A 19,955-nucleotide genomic window follows, 5' to 3' on the forward strand; every position below is an offset into this window, starting at 1 on the left:
GATCACATGTGAAGAGAGGTGGGGTTCTTTTCTGGGGACACCTGATGAAGTGAATCTGACATTAAATAATCCACTAACACGGGGACTCACATGGATCCTAAAACATTTATGATGCTCAAGGGAGACATTTAGAGCGACACAGTTTGTACTACAGTTAATTGGGGTGAGGTGTCAGGCTTTAAGAGCAGGGGGCATGATGCCATCCACACACGCAGAGGGGTGAGCCGGGGCCCGCGCGCTCGTAACTGCAGCTCTTTGGAGAGAAGGGGAGCCCAGCTAAGGGTGAGCTGCGCCTGCTGTGGGGTCAGGACAGGGCCTGGCTGCCACCTCCCTGTCCCTGTTAGTCCAAGAGTGGAGGGGCCACCTCAGGTTCAGTCCAGGCCACATTTAGCATCCTCTGGTCCTCTCCAGCCTTGGGCTCCAGCTCAGAACACACTTCTTCCTTTTCAGTGCTGTTTCCTAAGGAATTGAGAAAGGAGGTGACTTGGTGTTCTTGGGAAGTGTGGTCACCCCTCCTCTCTTCCTGTGCCTTAGCCACACGAGTTATGTTTCAGAAGGAAGCCTGGCTGCTGGCCAGGAATCCTCTGGGTTCAACAGACGCCAGAGTCGGATCCCCAGAGGCAGCTCTAAACAGTCACCCCCAGCGTGCCTGTTATCAGCAAGCACCAACCAGCTTTCCCACAGGTGCTTCTCCCTGTTCCCGGCACAGGCCCCCAGTGCCAGGTTGGGTGGAGACTGGCCAGTACTGTCTCCAGAACCTTCCCTCAGAAGCCTTGGTCTGGGAAGGCCAAGGACCTGGATGGTGGGGGCGGGGGGAGGTGAAATGCAGGTTCCCTGGCTGCGCCAAGACCTGCTGGACAAGGTGGTAGGGATCTGCAGGGCATGAGTGGCCCTGGTGAGGCCAGCTTGCCCACCTGGGAAGGGGTTGGCTTGGCAGCTTCTCGGCCCAGCTTGGCAAGCGGCAGAACAGTCTGCAGCCATCTCTGGTCTTTGGAGAGGTGGTGAGTGACCTCCTCCAAGAACATGGGATTCTTAAGGCAGAGGTCCTGGTGGCCATCCGCTCTGGGTTTGGGTGGTCCACAGTCCACTTCCCTACTGTCAAAGCTTTCAGCCCCTGTGACCTTGAAAGTAAGGTGGCATTACCTGGAGGAGAGGCTGGAAGCAGGTCCCCATCCTCATCCTCACTGCTGGGCGATGGTGTGGCTTCTCTCTTGCAGGCTGGGAGCCGGGGTGGGACCCCTGAAGGCTCACTGTCGTCCAGCTCCTGAATCAGCGGGCAAGGGGCTATGGTGTTTTGCCTCTGGGTTTCTGAGTCTTTCTCTGCAACTTTAAATATGTCTGTAAAGGGTGCCTCCGTCTCGGCCTTCCTGGAGATGTCCTTGGAGATTGCAAATATATTTGAAAGGGTGTCTGTGGACACATTTTCCAGCACTGGGGGTGAGGTGTAGTCCAGTTCAGGGTCACTGTCATCACTCAGGCTTGAGATGGCTGTAATCTTGGGAAAGCACATCTTCTGTTGAAGGAAAAAAGATTTGAACATTTCTGTTTTCACAGTAGTCACTTTAAAATTCACCATGCTAATTCTGCTTTTTTATCACAAAACACTGTTGCCACATTAAGGCCCGAAGGAGTCAGGCCTCAGGATGGGCACGCCTTGGCAGCTGTTTCTGAGCCCTGAGGTCGTGAGCTCTGCTGCCCAGTCTACCCTCCCTCCACCCGCTCCCTCCACCCTCTGCCTCTGTGCAGTATGGCTGTCGCCCACCCTGTTCTTGCTGCACCGACTCCCTCCCAGGTCTCTGAACTGACTCATCTTGGAGCCTTGGCCTCTGGCTGTGCCTTCACCCAGCCACCTAGTCATGCTCTGGCAGCCAGGCCCTCACGGAACTGTGGTTTCCTTCCTTCAATGACAAGCTCCTGCACTGAGATGATGTCTTAGGCTTCCCTCTCCTCCGGGACCCCAGGGCTGGCTCTCCCAGGCTCTCACTCGTGCAGAGGGACTGGGGTCAGGACAATGTGGGAGAGCTTCCCACCATGCCTTCTACGGTCTCCTCCCTCCTCCTCCCCTCCTTCCTCCCCCGCCCACATGTCGCTGTAGACATTTGCAAGATGGACATACAAATACATCAGAAGGACAGAGATGTTCAGATAATAATGTACAATACGTGGTTATTAAAAATCAGTGCTGAAAGATCTGTTCAAGAAAACCCAAGTGGCTAATTGTAAAACCTTCCGGAGGTGAGCGGCATTTCCTTGGGTGAGGTGAAAGTACAGGGGTGTGCCATGCTTCAGGCACAAAGGCACTCCACTTGGGAGTCGAGGACATGCTTTGTCAGTGAAAGTACAGGGTCTGGAAGTGAAAGTGGAATGGCCAGGAAGTGCGCGAGATCACCTTGTCCTGGTCTTCTAGAGACTCGCCTGCGTCAACATCTTCCAAGTCAGGTAGGTCCTGCAAGAGCAAATGACCCACGTCACCAGGAGGGCACACCCTTGACGTCTGGTCGACCAGACAGATGGACCCACATAGACAGCCAAGCCTGTGCCATGTGTGTGTGAGTGTGGAGGGGCAGAGGGACTGACCTGGACCACTCGGGCCCCCTGCACACTCAGAACACATGCACACGGCCACTCTGGGTACCCAGATCTGGTCAGTGAAAGAGATTCGCAAGGTGTGACACGTTTCAAGAATCTCCACCTCTTTCTCGTTTCACTTTGGCATTAGAGACTCAGCCAATTCCTCTAGGGGGCTGGGGAGACATGTACCTCCCATGTACAAATTAGCCTTAGGACTCTACATGGGACAAAATGAATACATTTTGGATCTTCACAAAGCTAGGAGGGCTTTTCTGTTTTATGTTGTGTTCTGGGCTGTCTTCATCTGTAGCAGCTGGTCCACTGTGCAGTTAGATATGTGAACTCTGGAGCCAGAATGCCTGGGCTGGTATTCCTGCTCCACTGTTGCCTGGCTGTGTGGCCTTGAGTGAGTTACTTAACCTCTCTGTTTCTCAACTTCCTCAGCTGTCAAATGGGGATGATAATGGTGTCTACCTCTTAGAGTTATTGGAAGAGTTAAATTGATTGATACAAGATAAAATAGCACCGGATTTGGGGAGGGTATAGCTCAAGTGATGGAGTGTGTGCTTAGCATGCATGAGGTCCTAGGTTCAATCCCCATGAACCTCTAAAAATAAATAAATAAACCTAATTAACACTCTCCCAAAATAAAATACCGCTGGACAATGAGGAAGAATAGTTAGTATTAGCTCTTAGTGCCCTGTTTCTACAGGTGGTTGGTTCTCAAATGTTAGGGATGAATTGCCCAGTTTCGTTTTGTCGTGTGTATATGTAGGCTCAGAAGACTCAGACCCCCTCAATATTGACCGTGCTCAGCTGAACCCTGTTGGAGGCGCATGAGGTTGGGAATTAAACAGGGTAGAAGTTGATTGAGGAAGCAGGCAGCCAGTAGGCAAAGTCACGCACATGGTTTAAACAGAAGTTGCTCCCTCATGGGCAGAGAGGCATGCTGGCCTTTCAGGAGAGCAGGGTGCACACCAGCACCCACAGGGTCTCCCACCCCAACCCCTTGCACAGTTCTTGCAGGTCATGACAAAAAGTGTGCATTCCCAGGGAACCTGTTCCTGTGGGCAAAGCGTGCAAGACTGTTACTAGAAGAGCTTCAGGGAGGAGGGCTATTCTCAAGGCCATGATCAGTCACAGGGTTAGGTGGCCCCTCACTGAGCCAGCCCCAGGGGAACACGATTCTAGACAGTCACACCAGGGGGCAGGAGCAGCGACAGGCCAGGAAGGTGGGTAGCTGTCCAGAGAGGATTAGAGGCTCTGATGATAAAAAGCTACTTGCGCAACAATTCTGCATACGGCCAGCCAGACAGAACCACTTTGCAGTGCCACTTCTTTGGGGAAAACAAATCAAGAGTTCTGCAGTGAGAGGGTTGAGCTCAGTGGCAGAATGCTTGCTTAGTGTGCATGAGATCCTGGGTTCAATCCCCAGTACCTCCATTAACAAAAAATAGTTTTGTAGACATATTTCAAGGGGAATCGTTTGGACCAGTACTTCTCAGTCTTGAAGGTGCATGTATGGACCCCCTGCAACTCAGGGATAGCTTACTAAATGCAGATTCTGATCAGTGAGTGGGTCTGGAGTGGGGCCCGGGGTTCTGCATTCTAACCAGCCCCCAGGGGAGGCCATAGGACCTCACGCTTTGGGTAGCAAGATTTGGAGGGTTTGTATGTGATCTGAAATGGCTGTACTGCAGACACCTCCAGATGCACTGGTTTACGTACGTCGATGAAGAGCTTCTCCCTTGTCTCCAGTCTGATGGTTTCTACATCTTCAGCTCCGTGAAGTTCTGTACCTGATGCTCTCTCAGTGACCACAATCTGGGGAGCTGATTTTAAGGAACAACAACAAAGAGTTCTTAATCTTGGGGTTGGTTTCATATGTGGTGGTCAGAGGGAAAAACCCCAGGTTAAGGTGGATTCCAAGGGGAAGGATAAAACCCTTGGGTCTGAAAGGCTCCGGCCCCTGTGACAGGAGCTGCGAGAATCCCAGATTAGGACAAGGTTCTTCCTGTCTAGAAGGAAAGGAGAGAGCTGCCCGCTTTCTGGAGCCTGGAGATGACTTCAGGGAGATGGAAGCACCAGCCAGGAATCTGTGCGGAATATGCAGGGTCCGTGGAGGAGGCATGATTGATGGACCAGGAGATGAAGAAGGGAAGACCAAGTTTCCCAGCCCCGCCTGCTGCACGGGCATCAGGGATACCTGTTACATCATCGCAGTGTTGCCTGGGGAATGTGGAGTTGAGACGGGGCTCCTCCTCACCACCCCCACCCCTGTTCAAGGTTCCCAGGCTGCATCCCGACCCTGCTGACTGCTTCCTCTCCAGTCTTCTGGCTTCAGTTATTACTGGAGGGATGAACTGCCTCCTCTTCCCACAACAGTTTGGTCCAGCCTCAACCCTGAGGCTTGGCCATCCCCGTGGCTTCTCAACTAGGTTTGTTTGTTTATTTATTTATTTATTTTAATGGAGGTATTGGGGATTGAACCCAGGACCTCTTACATGCTAAGCACTCTAACACTGCACTATATGCTCCTCCCTACTCAACTTCTAATTACAACAGAGATCTGTATCCCCTCTATCTAGCCCTTCCTTCCGGACCCCTATGTCCTATTCATGGCACCATGGTCTCCAACTTCCCAACCAGCAGAAGCTTGTCCAGGCAGCTGCCAAGTCCCTTTGTTTCCTAGAACCTACCTGCTTAGGCTTTGTTTTGTTCTAGGAAAAGGCGAGGCAGGGAAGAGACTACACTTACTGGGTACATTCCTTTCACTACTTCATTTGATCCCTGGCAGGGACTGTTTCCCTTTACAGCGGCTGGAATGGGGAGGTTTTGCGGTTTGCCTGAGGTCACTCGGCAGGCTAAGGGGTTGGATTTGGGTTTGACCTTAGGGTGTCTGTCTAGAAACCGCGCTGCTTCACCTGTTCACGATGTGTTTTAGAGAAATGCGTGTATCGTTCTCTGTACCATTTTGGTGACCATTGGAAGGGAGCTCATGCTTCCCTGGACAGAGTGTGATCAGAGATGGGAAATGCATTTCCACCATGGGATGCACTCACATAACCTCTCCTGCGGCCCTGAGATTTAGACTTCAACATCTGGTGAATTACTGGTCCTTGCCCCGCTGGCTGGTCTCCTGGGCAGTCTGGAGACCAGGGTTCCTTCTAGGTCTCTCCCAGAAAATGGGGGCCAGACCAGCTAACCTCCTCAGACAGACCTCAAATCCTGCTGAGGCTGGGAATGGAATGTTCCCACCCCCAGGGCTGCACAGACTGGGTGTGTCCCAGGCCCTCATCCTCAGGGACACAGCAGCAGCATCCTGGGCGAGTCCTAGGTTTATCTGTTAGTTGATAGGACCTCAGGAACTTGGCTGGAATCCTGTCAGTGGGGCTCCTTTCTAATCTGCATTAGCCATGGCCGTGTATGGCTACAGAGCACCAGCAATGTGGCCAGCACTCCCAAGGAGCTGGATTTTTAATTGTATTCAATTGTATTTATTTTTAATTAATTTCAGTTTCAAAACAGAATCTGTCCAAAACAACTCACTTCCTTTTGCAGGGCTACATTTCACCTTAACTGTTCAAAAGTGCACATCTCAATGGAGATGTGCTGTAAGTGGCAAATATAGACTGGACTCTGAAGACTTAGTGTCAAAAAAGGTAAAGTATTGGGGGCTGGGTACAGCTCAGTGGTGGAGCACATGCTTAGCACGCACGAGGTGCAGGGTCAATCCCCAGTTCCTCCATTAAAGAAAAATCAAGCTCATTTAAAAAAAGGTCTCAAAAAAAGTAAAATATCATTAATAATTTTATGTTGATTTACCTGATTATATTTTGCATGTACTGGGTTCAGTAAAAGATATTGCTAGTGTCTCATCATTTCTTTGCATCTCATTGAGCATGGAACTAGAAATGCCATTCTGGCTCCCCTCGCAGTCCTGTTGGGCAGTGCTAGTCTAGTTAATGACAGTGTTCCAGATAACATGCACATCACCCTACAGACACAGCAGTCAGGAGTGGAGACCGTCTGGGTCCCCCCAGTCACACCCCTGCTATTCTTGACCACCTACCTTCCCAGGCAGTTCCGTGGGTCGGCGGCGTGGGGGCCTCAGTGGGGAGCGCCCCTCCAGGCTCCTGGCCTCCAGTCTCTCCATCAACATCTGCAGGCAGCCCCTCCATGAGGCTCAACTTTTCTGGGAATAGCTCATCCTTGGCCTTGAAACTCTCCTTGACAAACTGCTCCATCTTCTGCCGCCTCTCTCTGTCCTCTTGAGGCTCTTCCTCCTCATCCACAGCGGCATCCACGTCCTCTGCGTTGTCTGGCCTGGGTGTCTCCCCTGAGCCGAACAAGTCCACATGTGAGTTGAGACCGCCCCGAGAGGACAAGGGGGACCCGTGGGGTACTGCTGAGGGTGGGTGGCGAGGAACTGCGGCGGGGAAGTTCATCAGTGTGCTGTTTACGGTGCTGGATAAATGGGCTAACCATCCACCAGAGGGATGCTTAGCACCTGCACCTGGTGGCACAGGACACAGTCACTAAGAAAACAGTGCAGGAGGCGTTTAGGAGTTGCAGGCTAAAGGGCATGGGTTAAGGGCCATGATGTCTGCCCTTTCAAACGGGTCAGAAAACAGGAAAGTGAGTGTGTGTGAGCGCCCATCTAAATGGAGCCCCAGTGCTCCCTGCGTCTAGAGCACGTACCTGGCCCTTGGCTTTCTTTCTGCTGTTTCCTCTCCGCAGCCCGGCGCTTGATCGCTGCCAGGGCCTCAATGCTGTCCGTGATCTTCTTCCGTTCTCTCCTCTCCCACTCCTCTCTCTCCTCCTTCTCAGCTGCATACCCTCCCCGAGCCCAGGCCTCTGCACAAGCTCTATTTAAGAGGATTTAAAAAAACACACTCACACACACACAGAAATCAGGGAGGTTTGAAGTGTCACAGGTTAAAAGTCATCTAAAACATAACACTATCTGACCAAACTTGCTCCTTTTCCTCTAAATCAAACTAAAAGCCCGAAGGACATGTGACCACAAGGATACAAGTTAACACACATACATTTTAATCTCTAATGGTTTGTGAAACCTTTTAGATACGAGGCAAGGGAGCAAACGACAAGACAAAAAATTGAGAAATTAGACTCCAAAATTAAAAATGTGTGTAATGCAAAAAATACCATAAATAAAAGACAACCCCCAGAATGTGAGAAAAGATTTGCAAATTGTATACCTGACAAGCCACAAGACTGGGAGAAAATATTTGCAGGAAAGTTAACTGATAAATGGCTCATATCCAAACATACCAAAAAAAATTTTTTTTAAGTGCACAAAGGAACTGGACACCTTGCTAAAGAGGAGAGGCAGGTATCAAATAAGCTCATCAGCAAATGACATCAGGGAAATGAAAATTAAAGCAATGAGATGCCACTTAACACCCAACAGAATGGCCAAAATCCAGAGCACTGACAACACCAAATGCTGGTGAGGATGTGGAGCAGTAAGAACTCTTCGTTCACTGCTGATGGAAATGCAAAATGGCACAACCACCTTGGAAGACAGTTTGGCAATTATAGATTATAGGTATATAATCTTACATATAATCCAGCAATTGTGCTCCTAAGCATTTATACTCAAGTGAGTTGAAAACAAATGTCCACACACAAATACCTGCACACAAATATTGATGTCATCACTGTTCACAATAGCCAAAAGGTAGAAACAACCCAAAGGCCCGCTGACTGATTGATAGATTAATAAAATGTGGCATTTGGGAATGGAGTATTATTTCACAATAGTTTGAAATATTTTGAAATTATTTATTGACATATGTGTGAACCTTAAAAATGTGCTAAGTGAAAGAAGCCAATCATAAAAGACCACATATTGTATGATTCCATTTATATGAAATGTCCAGAATAGGCAAATCCATAGAGATAGAAAGATTTGTGGTTGCCCTAGGCTGGCAGAGGGGGAAATGGGGAGTGACTGCTAATATATTAAGTAAGGGTTGCTTTTCTTGGTGATTAAAATATTCTAGAATTGATTGTTGGGGTGGTTGCACACCTCTGTGAACATACTAAAAAACCAATGAATTGTACACTTGAAATGAGTGGAGTGTTCTAGGACCAGGGATACAGAAGGTAACATAAGAGGTGACACTGCTTGCTCTGTTAGAGCTGCCCTTTTATGGGGAAAAGACAGACCCTAAATAAGGAAACAAGTATGTCAGAGGCCAATGAGTCCAAAGAAAAGAAATCAGGTTAAAGAGACAACAGATGGAAAAGGAAGAGGTGCTACTTAGATAGGTGGTCGGTCATGGAGATCTTAAGATGACAGATGAGCAGGCACCCGTGAACACCCATGAAGGGCATCCAAGGCAGAGAGAACAGCTAGTGAGTGCTGGAAGGAGGCTTCAGACCCAGATGAATCCAACTCCTGAACTGAAGTCATGGAACACTGCATAGGGCGGCGGGTCTCCCTGCAGAAGGGCCGGGCTCTCATCCACGCTAATGACCCTCTCCTGCTGGCCAGCACTGCCGTGGGGTGGGCTCAAAATCCTCCGCAACAGCCCCTCTCCCATTGAGTCAGAGTCTTGCACGGATACTCACGGGTACTCACTAGGACCCGGTGGTCGGTATTGTCCCCACTTTCCAGATGAGGAACATGAGGCTCAGGAGGTGAGCGAGCCCAGCCATGGCACGGGACCTGCAGCTGCAGAGCTGGGCTTTGAGGTCCACCTGCCGGACCCCTTAATGCCCAGGGCTGGGTGCCGGAGAACCGGATGCATTTTGGCCCGACCCCCACAGAAGCAGGAATCCTTGTTTTCTCCACCTGGTCCGAGTGGAGGCTCTCCCTTTTACTTGAAATCTGTGTTAGTTTGACTGAAGTTTGTAAGTTCAAAAAAAAAAAAGTTCAGTAACATTTCTTTTTAAATGTCGTATAATTCAAAGTGCGGATTGTACTTCCCTTTGGGCACTGCCAGTTACAGAGGTTTCTAAGCTGGAATGAAAAGTGGCCTCAATCAAAAGGTAAATTAAAAACCCAGATAAAGGCAGTGACAACATACATGGCAGTCCCAGGTTCGATGTTTTTGATATGCAAAGAGCTCTTAGGAATCAATAAGAAAAATCTCTCCCTCTAAAGGAAACCGGGAGGAGGTCATGAATGCCGTACTCATAGAGGAGGAAACATAAATGTCCAATAAAGGTGGTAAAAATGACTGACCTGATCTGTTACCCAAAAATGCAAATTTAAAACGCGATACTACCTTCACCTTAAACCGGCAAGGATTTCTTTTACATGACTGTGTCTGGGGAACTCATAAATCATTACAAATGTTCTAGAAAACAATTAGAAAATATTTATAAGCACCTTTTAAAAACCTCAAACCACAGTGTTTAATCCAATAATACAACTCTTAGGATTCCATCCTAAGGAAATAACCAGTAATGAGGTCAGAGTATTGACGTACAAGGATAGTTATCAAAGGATGATGAAAAGTCTATCAATAAGTGCTCAAAAGTAGAGAATTTCCTATTATAAACCATCATGTAAGGCATTAAGCCTATTGTGTAGGAATATTTAATGATATGCAGAAATGCTCAAAAATCAGACATTTTTATGAGTTTAATACTAAGCCTGCTCAGCTCTTGCATAGTAAAGTGTGACCAACAGACTTTTTTGCTTCCTTACCTGTCCTTTGGAAAAACTGGTCTATCATCCAGGTATGTTAAATGTTTTAGTTGAACAGTGACGGTCCTTCGATAATTAGGGATGTTTCTAATCACAGGATTTCCCATCAGATTCAGTACACGCTGGAAGCACACAGGCAGAACGATGTTAATCACTGAAAATGGATGAGATGAAAACATCTCATCTGTGTGGTGCTCTGAGAATAAACTGAGGGGGCGCCAATGTCATAGCCTGAAGATTTCATCAGAGAAGCCAGAAGGCTTCCCTTGTTTCTGTGCCCACTGTCCCGAGAACTGGGCAGCTCTTTGTTCTGTATGAGCTTCAGAGCCTAAATCTCATTGTGCTTCCAGAACAATATTGGAAAACATTTCCTGAGGCCTTTTCCCAGGGCAGTGGTTGCATTAGTCTCCTCGCCCCACCTCTTTTACTGAAATTCATCCCTAGTTGATTGTTTTCTGGCTTTCTCAGGCATAACGCATTTTAAGAAAATGTGCGCAGTGGCTGGACAGTGACTAAGAAGCGGTGACTAAGAGGAAGGGTGGAGAGCGCCTACTTATCCCCCCGAGGCCCTTTCTCGCCGGGCTTCCGGATGTCCTGGATGTCAGGTCGGGACCAGCAGTGCCAGTGTGCCAGCCCCATCTTTAAATGCTGTCACCTCTTCTTCTACCAGTGAAACTCCAAGAAGGTGAAGCACCTAAAATTGGTTTGCCTAAATCGAGGAAATGCTTTTCACATCTCAAGTGTTTTTTGTTGTGGGAGAAGATAAACATATTGTTAGCTGATTAGTTTAGCATTTTCCAAACTTCATTTTCATACTGCCTTCACCGTTCTCATCACATTTCTAAGTGACCTGTCCCCCAGGCCTGGGTGGTGGAGCGGTGTGCCTCAGGGGCGGTTGTGAAGGAGCTGCAGCTTGGGCGGAGAAGTTACCAGCAGGACAACCAGCAGACAGCCTGCTTTTGTTGTGGGTTGAACTGTGTCCCCCTGCGCCCTCTCAAATCCATATGTTGAAGTCCTAACACTGCCCTCGCCTCCGCCCTGCACCTCAGAATGTGTGCATTTGGAGACAGGATCTTTGAAGAGCTGACTAAGTGATGTCACAGGGTGGGACCTGGTCTAATAGGACTGGTGTAAGAAGAGGAAATTAGGACACAGACATGCACAGAGAAGACCATATGAGGGAGGAGGCAGCCGTCTACTACAAGCCAAGGAGAGAGGCCTCAGAAGAAACCAACCCTGCTGGCAACTTGATCTTGGACTTCTAGCCTCTAGAATCATGAGAAAATAAATTTTCTGTTGTTTAAGCCACCAGTCTGTGGTATTTGGTCATGGCAGCCAAGCCAAGCCAAAAAAAAAAAAGTATTATAGCATTATATTATCACCATCGGCTAGTGATAATATAAATTCTAAACTAGTCCTTGACAGTCTACTCTGCAGATTATTCTTGAACTATGATTTGCTTTCTATTTTTCTTCAGATTGACTCACTTTTCCCTTGCTTATCCACACCGTAATCCATGACAGTGACCTCGAGGGTTTTGCATGCTCTTGTGAATATTTTTTCCTAGCAGACATGACAGCACATGCACACTGAAAAGCAAGGAAGCCACCAAGGCTACTGGAATTGAGCCCAGAGGACATGGGAGCCACCTGGAGGGGCTGCCACAGGCCAGAGGTGGGACCATTCAAACAGACAAAACCCAAATGACAGCAAGGGTTAAGTCATGTCAAATACTGTATCTGTAAAGCTATGAGTTCACAATGATAACAAGAAAGAAAAACCCTTCATCATCACCGCTACAGGGTCCTAGGTTCTTGACTTGCTTCTCTGAAAATTGATACATAAAAAGTAAGAACCCAGCATTTATCCCAGCCTTTCCCGCATGCACTTTATACTAGGGAGGCCCTAACTGATGAGGGAAAGTGCTCTTTGTAGAAGCACTCAAGCAAATAAATGCAGAAGGAATAAGGTGAGCTGTAATCGCTGTGCGACTCCTAATGAAACCATGCATGGAGGTAGCATGCATCGGCAGAGGCTGAGATGAGCAGGGGAAGGATGGATGGGGGCCTCCATGAAGACTGGGTCAGACTGACAGCAGCTGAACCCACAAATCAGTCTTAAAGTTACAAAAAGCAAGGCAGCCAGGCATTACAGGTGCCCTGATGGGATGCCACGGCAAACCTTAAAAGTCGGATTCTGAGCCTGGATCTGATCAGACCTCTGGCTCCATCATCATTTTATGAGAGATACTGGGGACAGCAGAGCATGTTAAATGACACCATGAGAATACAATCATCCGAATCCAGAATGCAGCCAGTGACCAGAGGAAGGACCTGGTTTCTTCAACAGATTCATGGGGTGGGGAGCGGAAATAGGCAAAGGGACTGTAACAGATCAAAAGAGATTTGAAGGACCAATAATCCAAATATAATGTGTGGATCTGGTTTGGATTTGCACAACCCAATGGCCAAAACACATTTTTGAGACAAATGGGGAAAACTGAACATGGACTGGGTACTAAATGTAGTTATCATAATACTTTAGATATAATAATAATATTGTGATGATGCTTTAAGACACCTTTATCTGTCAGAGATACACACTGAAATACTTGTGGGTGAAATGGTATGGCATCTGGCATTTAAAATACCCTGGCTAAAAATACAGAGAGGGGAAGAAGTGTGATGGAAGGAAAGAAGGAAGAAAGGAAGGAGGAAGAGGGGAGGGAAAGAGGAAAAAGATCTCCTATGTACAGAACATGAGAGACTGCCAGTTTTGCGTGTGTGCATATTTTACCAAGTCAGGCATGCTCTCCAGGATGCTCAGGATCCCTGGGTCCCTCAGCTTGTTGTGGGAAAGGTCAAGGACACAAAGTTTCAAACACTCCTTGAGATGCTGAATGTCTTCCACGGCCTCTAAATGGTTATGGGCCATCTGGAGCATGTTCAGGACCGGCAGGCAGGCTGGGAGGAGAGGTCGGCAGAAGTCAGCAACATAGGTAGAAAAAAAAATGATGAGAACCTCCCCCAGGGGAAAGCGGTGGACACAGTGACCTCGAGAACCACCCGCCCCCTGCCACCGCCCCCAAGGGGCCTTCTTACAGAGGTTTTCAATGGTCTTGATGTAATTGTTGCTGAGGTTAAGAGCATCCAGTTTCTGCAGAGGTTCTAGGTTCTCGATTTTATGAATAAGGTTCACTTGTAAGAAGAGGCAGCGTAATTCCCTTTGGGCCTCGAGGTTCTCAATTCTCTGGATCCCGTTGCACTCCAGCCAGAGACAACGCAGCCCCGTGTACTCTTCCAAGTTCTCGATGCGATCAAAACCTAGCAGGAAGGAAGGGCACGCACACCCAGGCACCATGGTCACCCTTGTCTTTGTCCATCTGTCCAGTGTCCATACATCCTTCCTCGATAAAACCACTGCTTCTTTTCTTTGAGGGACATCCCTCCCCTGATACTACCCCACAACTCTCTGCAGGTAGCTGGTCACACTTAGCTACGCGGGGCCAACCTTGATGAGTCCTGGGGAGTTTCGCTGGTTCCACTGGAAAGAGGTAACTTTCTGCTGGAATTGCCAGCCTGGTGATGTGGAGCCTAGTGCTGCCCCTCCCTTCCTTTCTCTCCTGGGAGTAGGAGGAAGTGAGGGAGGGATGGCCTGCCTAAAATGAATGAGCACAGAGGAAAGCAGGGCCGCAGAAAGGGAGAGACAGCCTTGGGCAGATATGCAGTGAGCACCCGGATCCAGCTGTACCTGAAGCTGGTGCAAACTTCAGGTCTTGTTTTTATTGTATTTTTCAGTCTTATGAGCCAAATTTAAGGTGAGAAAGGCAAACTTTTTTTTTTTGTTTCTTTTAGTAACTCATTATCAATTTATAATTCCTGGCTCATCTGCAATTAGCAAAACTTTTTCAAAGTTATTGATTTTGTTGCCTGAAAAGTTTTAACCAAAAGTTTTGGTTAAAAAAGGGTAATATCAATTATTACCTAAGAACCAGAACCACCTACCTAAGTCATTCCCAGATTCCTGGCCCTCAGAAACAGTATCAAATAAAGATCTTTTTAAGTTGCTAAGTTTGGGGATAATTCATTAGGCAGAGGGAGATAATGTAGGCCCCTCTCTCCTCTAGATCTTCTCCCTCTCTGATTCTTTCTACTTGTCTGACCCACTGGGTCCTCTTCTTCCTATCTCTTAAACATTGGTTTCCTGGGACCTGCCTTCCTAAGTCATCTCATCACTGCTATACCCAGACGTTGGGTGGAAAATTTTGGAGGGGGCGACGTGGAGGTGAGGAGACCAGTTAGGAGTCATTCCGCACCTTTCAAGTGTTTGTGCTGCAAGAGGCCTCTGGGAATCTCCCTGGCACAGCATGCCTCGCAGTGACCGCTCTGTCCCTAAAGACACTGAAAGCATCTTCACTGTATCCATCTCTGTATCTCCAGCCCCGTGCATGGTGCCAGGCACACAGAAGGCTCTCAGTAAACACTTGACTGAATACATAGAGGGACACACAGATGACTGAGGAGCAGGCTGGCCATCCCAAATTCAGCACAGCCTGGGAATTATCACCCTTCTTTCTCAGTGCTAGGAATAGCATGTGAACCTGAACTGAAGTTTATGTGTGACACTGGACACCACCCAGTCCTTCACAACATATCCCTCCCGAGCTCAAAGTATTTACAGGTAGCTTCTAAGCTGAAAATTTGTGACTCCTTTAGAAAATACAAATAAAAGATATCCCTGTGTTTCCCTCGTATGCATATAGTCAGTAGCCCTCTTTATAAACTCTAGCCATGTTAAGACTTTTCCTTCAAAGAAATATTATTGCTTTTCTGTATATCTCCACTAAACTCTCAAATTTTTACTGAAATATAATTTAAGAACTCCAGATGATCCCTGTAAGTTATTCCTTCCAGCACTAGGGTCTTTCCTGACACGAGGAACATCCTCTACCCGACCCTTACCTTTATAGTGTAAATAGAGCGTATCATTCAATGCTGGGGTAATATAAAGCTTGTGCTGCTTGCATAGTTTTTGCAGAAAATTTTTAGTCATTCTGTTAAGTGAAAAACATGAACAAGATATTTATTTCAGTTGTCAGCTGTCAAATACAGTCCCTAAAGTCTTTGGCACATCCCTACCCTTCCCCAAATTCCACAACATTCTATATGCCTGATGAGAATTTTAAGTTGTTTGTTTGTTTGTTTCTAGCTTTCAGGGCCTTATCCAGTATCATGACTAGCAGCCTTCTTAAAAACTGCAATGTATGTTTTAATAAAAATACTTTTAGTAGCATCATCAAGAACTACTGATGTTTCTCTCTCTCTGGGTCTGGCATTAAAGTTTCATAGATCGTGGTTAGCTGTGCCACTGAGGCAGTGCCATCCTGACTCCACTACTAATTTTCAGACATGGGGCCAAATATTTAATCTCCAAGAGCCTCAGTTTCCTTATCTTTATAAGGGGATGATTGTAGCATCTACCTTACTAGGTAAAGGGTGCTGTGAGTGGCAGCAGCATGCCACATACCTGGGGCCATGCTCTTCCTTGTCATCTCTTTGGTGTGCTAAGCGACCGTCTGACCAGCTATCACCGCTCTGTTTCTGCTTGCTGAGGTGGGAAGCGTCAGAAGGGCCCATACACGTTTCCTTGGGATCATTAATTTCTGTAAAGTAAGAGATGGGTTCTATAGAGATCAAGAAATGTATAAAAAATTCCCCCCAATTTCAACTTGATTAATAACTGTCCACTTTTAGTATGGAACTGGCACTCTTTAAATGGATCACAATTTTCAAAGCATTGATAAGGACTACAAAAATTTCACTTGCAGGCAGATCTTCGATAAAAGCTCTTGTATGGGCGCACAGGGAGACATGTACAAAGATACTGACTTTTGCATTATTTGTAATAGCTAAAACCTGTTAACAATGCAAATGTTATCCATCCGTAGGGACTGGTTAAATAAAACAATGGATTATTCTACCTTGGAAAAGAATGCACTGGAGCTATGTCAATTAATATGAATAATTCTCTGAAACATGGAGTGAAAAAACCAAGTTTCATAATAAGCACAGGATATCACTTATGTAAATTAAAGACACACAAACCTATACTATGCATTGTGTAATGACACACTTTATATGTAGATAGATAGATAGATAGATAGATAGATAGATAGATAGATAGATAAAGTGATTGAAAGAATTCACACAAAATTCTGGAGGAGGGGAGAAGGGGATGGGACTAGAAATGGGGGTGGGGTTGGAAAAAAACCCATCAAATTTATCTGGAATGTTTAAAACAATGTAAAAAGAAAATGAGCTCATTTAAATGCACTCAGTTTTTTGGAAAAGTCAATCAAAATTGGCTGATTCAAATGCACTTAATCTTAAGGGCTGTTTTTTAAGAGAACTCTGGGACAGCATGAAGCACACTAATATTCACATTATAGAAGTCCCAGAAAGAGAAAAGAGAGGGAAAGGACCTGGGAAAATTTTTTGGAGAGATAATCACTGAAAACTCCCCCAAATTGGGAAAGGAAACAGTCACTCAAGTCCAGGAAACGCAGAGAGTACCACACAGGATCAACCCAAAGAGGAACACACCAAAGCACATAGTCATCAAATTGACAAAAATTAAGGATAAGGAGAAGTCATTAAAATTAGCAAGAGAAAAGCAACAAATAACATACAAGGGAACTCTCATGGAAGGTTAGCAGCTTATTTTTCAGAAGAAACTTTACAGGCCAGAAGGGAGTGGCATGATACATTTAAAGTGATGAAAGGGGAAAACTTACAACAAAGAATACTCTATCCAGCAAGGCTCTCGTTCAGACTTGATGAAGAAATCAAAAGCTTCCCAGATAAACAAAAGCTAAAAGATTTCAGTACCACCAAATCAGCTTTACAACAAATATTAAAGGACCTTCTCTGTCATCAAACCATAAGAAAAGAGAACAGAAAGAAGAAAGAGAGAGAAAAAAAAAGACCTACAAAAGATTGCTTTGGCTGTTCGGGGTCTTTTGTGGTTCCTTATAAATATTGGAATTGTTTGTTCTAGTTCTGTGAGGAGCGTCACGAGTATTTTGATGGGGGTTGCATTGGATCTGTGGATTGTTTTGGGTAGTGTGGCCATTTTGATAGTGCTGATTCTTCCAATCCAAGAACACAAGAAATCTTTCCATTTCTTTGTGCCATTTTGGTTTTTGCAGTATAGGTAACCTCTTTGGTTAAGTTTATTTCTAGGTATTTTGATGTTTTTGATGTAATGGAAATGTTTATGCTGGTTATAAAATTCTGGTTTTTGAAATGAAAAAAGAAGAATTGAGTGAAGGGTTGCAGATGGCAAAATATCCTTCTTTCTTATGGTTAAGTTGTATTCTATTACATATATATGGTGCATCTTCATTATCTATTCAACTATTGATGTGCACTTAGGATGCTTCCATATCTTGGCAATTATAAATAATGTTGCTGTTAATAGCAGGGTGTATGTATCTTTTTGAATTAATTCTTATTTTGTGGTTGGCTTTATTCCTTTGATAACTACGTAAGTTTAAAAAGCTAAAGCTCTAAACATTCTTAGAAACAATGAACAGTACATATATGTAAATTAAAAAATATATGTGCAGTGAATAAAAAGATATGAGCTATCAAGCCATGAAAGACATGGAAGAAACTTAAAAGATATATTACTAAATGAAAGAAGCCAGTCTGAAAAGGCTACAAACTGTACGATTCCAACCAAATGACATTCTGGAAAAGGCAAAGCTACAGAAACAATAAAAAGATCGTGGTTTCAAGAGGTTTGGGGAGAGGGAGGGAGGAATGAATAGATGGAGCACAAGGGATTTTTAGGGCATTGAAATTATTCTGTATGATACTACAGTGGTGGCTACATGTCATTATGCATTTGTCAAAACCCATAGAATGTACAACATCAAGAGTGAACACTAATGTAAACTATAGACTTTGATAATAATGTGTCAATGTTGGTTCATCGATTGTACCAAACATGCCACACTGATGAGGGATGTTGAGGGTAGGGGAGTACATATGTGTGGGTGGGGAGAGCTACATGCAAACTCTCTGTAGCTTCTGCTCAGTTCTGCTGTGAACCTGAAACTGCTCTAAAAAAATAAAGTCTATTAATAAAGAAATAAAATGAAAAAATTCTAACTCTTGATTTACCACTTAGAAATCAATCTATCTATCTATCTATCTATCTATCTATCTATCTATCTATCTATCTATCTATCTATCTAAAGGGCTGTTTGCTGCTGCCATCTGTGTGTTCCTGTGGACTACTAAATGAGATTAAATAGTCTGTGTGTGGGACTCAATCTTACACTTTCCCATTTCCCAATGCAGGAAATGCCCAGCCACAAGAGGCACCAGATAAAGGTTTGTGGAATGAATAAAAGAATAGGTGCTCAATATACACAATAATTGATTGGTTGTTTTAGTAACAAGAGCTACCATTTATTCCTGGCCAATTGTAGGCCAGAAATTCTAATTATAACTATTCCTGTTTGCAGAAGAGGAGCCTGCCTTATAGAGAGGTTAAGCTCTGGGCGAACAGCCATAAAGCTGGCAAGGTGCAGAGCTGCAATGTGTATCCAGGGTGAGTGGCTCCAAGCCTGTCTTTTGGAGCAACATGGCTTCCCTACAGCAACTCATACCAGGCTTGTCTGGACAGCCAACGCTTAAGATGTATTTGCTGAAGTAGTTTATTAGTCACTGAAAAGTTTCCCTTAGGGTCCAAGCCAAATGGGAGGAGAGGCTGTCTTCTAAGCCTATTTTGGGGAGCTTTGGTGAAGAGTTACCTGGTGACCCCAGAAATACCCCACTCTTCATTCACTCTGTCTACCGTGGCTTAAGCACTGGACTGGACATTGCTCAATCAGCCTGTCCTGCCCTGACATAGCTTGCTGTCTAGAGGGAGAGACAGCCTTAGATCTTACATGGTGATAGCAATGAAGGGATACATTCAAAACATTAAAAAGTGGGACGGTGGGGAGAAAGGTGTGTAGATAAGGGCTTGGGCTCTGGAGTCAGGCTGTCTAGGCATGAGTCAGTGTGTAATTGGCTGAGGGTAATGTGTTTGGAACAAGTTCTGTAATTTCTTTTAAGTTCCAGTTTCCTCATCTGTATAAAATGGGGAGAGGGGAGCCTACCGCAGAGGGCGGGTTTAATGGCTTAAATGGGGTGAGCGCACGGCATGCGTCGTTTAGTAAGTGTGGGCCGCTACTGTTACTATTAGGGTTACCGCTGGCTGTGAGGACCAGGTACGTGGAGCTAGGCACAGCCTGTCGCCCCCCTCGCCTCCCTGGGGCGGCGGTCGGCACCTTCCTTGCGGCTTCCTTGGCCTGCATTCCCGTAGTCACCCACCGACTCCGCCACGCCCGCTCTCCACGTTCGGCTCCTGCGCGTAGTCCTGCTCCGCACTCCTGTCCGCCACGGGCTCCGAGGCCTCGGGGTGCATGTTTATTCCGGACACACCGAACACCCCGTAGCAGCAGGGACCCCTGTTCCGTGGGGTGGCTATGACCCCTCAGTCCTCCAGGGAGTCCCTGCTTTCCTTCCCTTCCAGCCACTCAACGTCCGTGCCGTTGGCAGCCCAACGCTTCCCCGGTCGCCACGGCAACCGCAGCGCACGCGCACTCTAGTGGGCCAGCTTGTCGGGACGCCGGGGGCGGAACCCG

At 46.4% G+C, this 19,955-nt stretch overlaps 1 protein-coding gene across 1 annotated transcript; it reads right to left on the reverse strand.

Annotated features, from left to right (window-relative positions):
- Positions 1–86: 86 nt before the first annotated feature.
- On the reverse strand, positions 87–19,896 carry DNAAF1 (dynein axonemal assembly factor 1). The gene is given in 13 exon segments (XM_010967762.3): positions 87–459; positions 1,144–1,513; positions 2,390–2,446; positions 4,300–4,403; positions 6,644–6,910; positions 7,273–7,439; positions 10,256–10,377; positions 13,052–13,218; positions 13,357–13,578; positions 15,217–15,308; positions 15,782–15,917; positions 19,599–19,656; positions 19,658–19,896. Coding segments are annotated over 13 exon segments (1,959 nt in total). The 5' UTR covers positions 19,736–19,896; the 3' UTR covers positions 87–340.
- Positions 19,897–19,955: the final 59 nt, after the last annotated feature.

The sequence above is a fragment of the Camelus bactrianus genome, chromosome 9 (assembly GCF_048773025.1).
Source record: "Camelus bactrianus isolate YW-2024 breed Bactrian camel chromosome 9, ASM4877302v1, whole genome shotgun sequence".
NCBI classification, from domain to species: Eukaryota; Metazoa; Chordata; class Mammalia; order Artiodactyla; family Camelidae; genus Camelus; species Camelus bactrianus.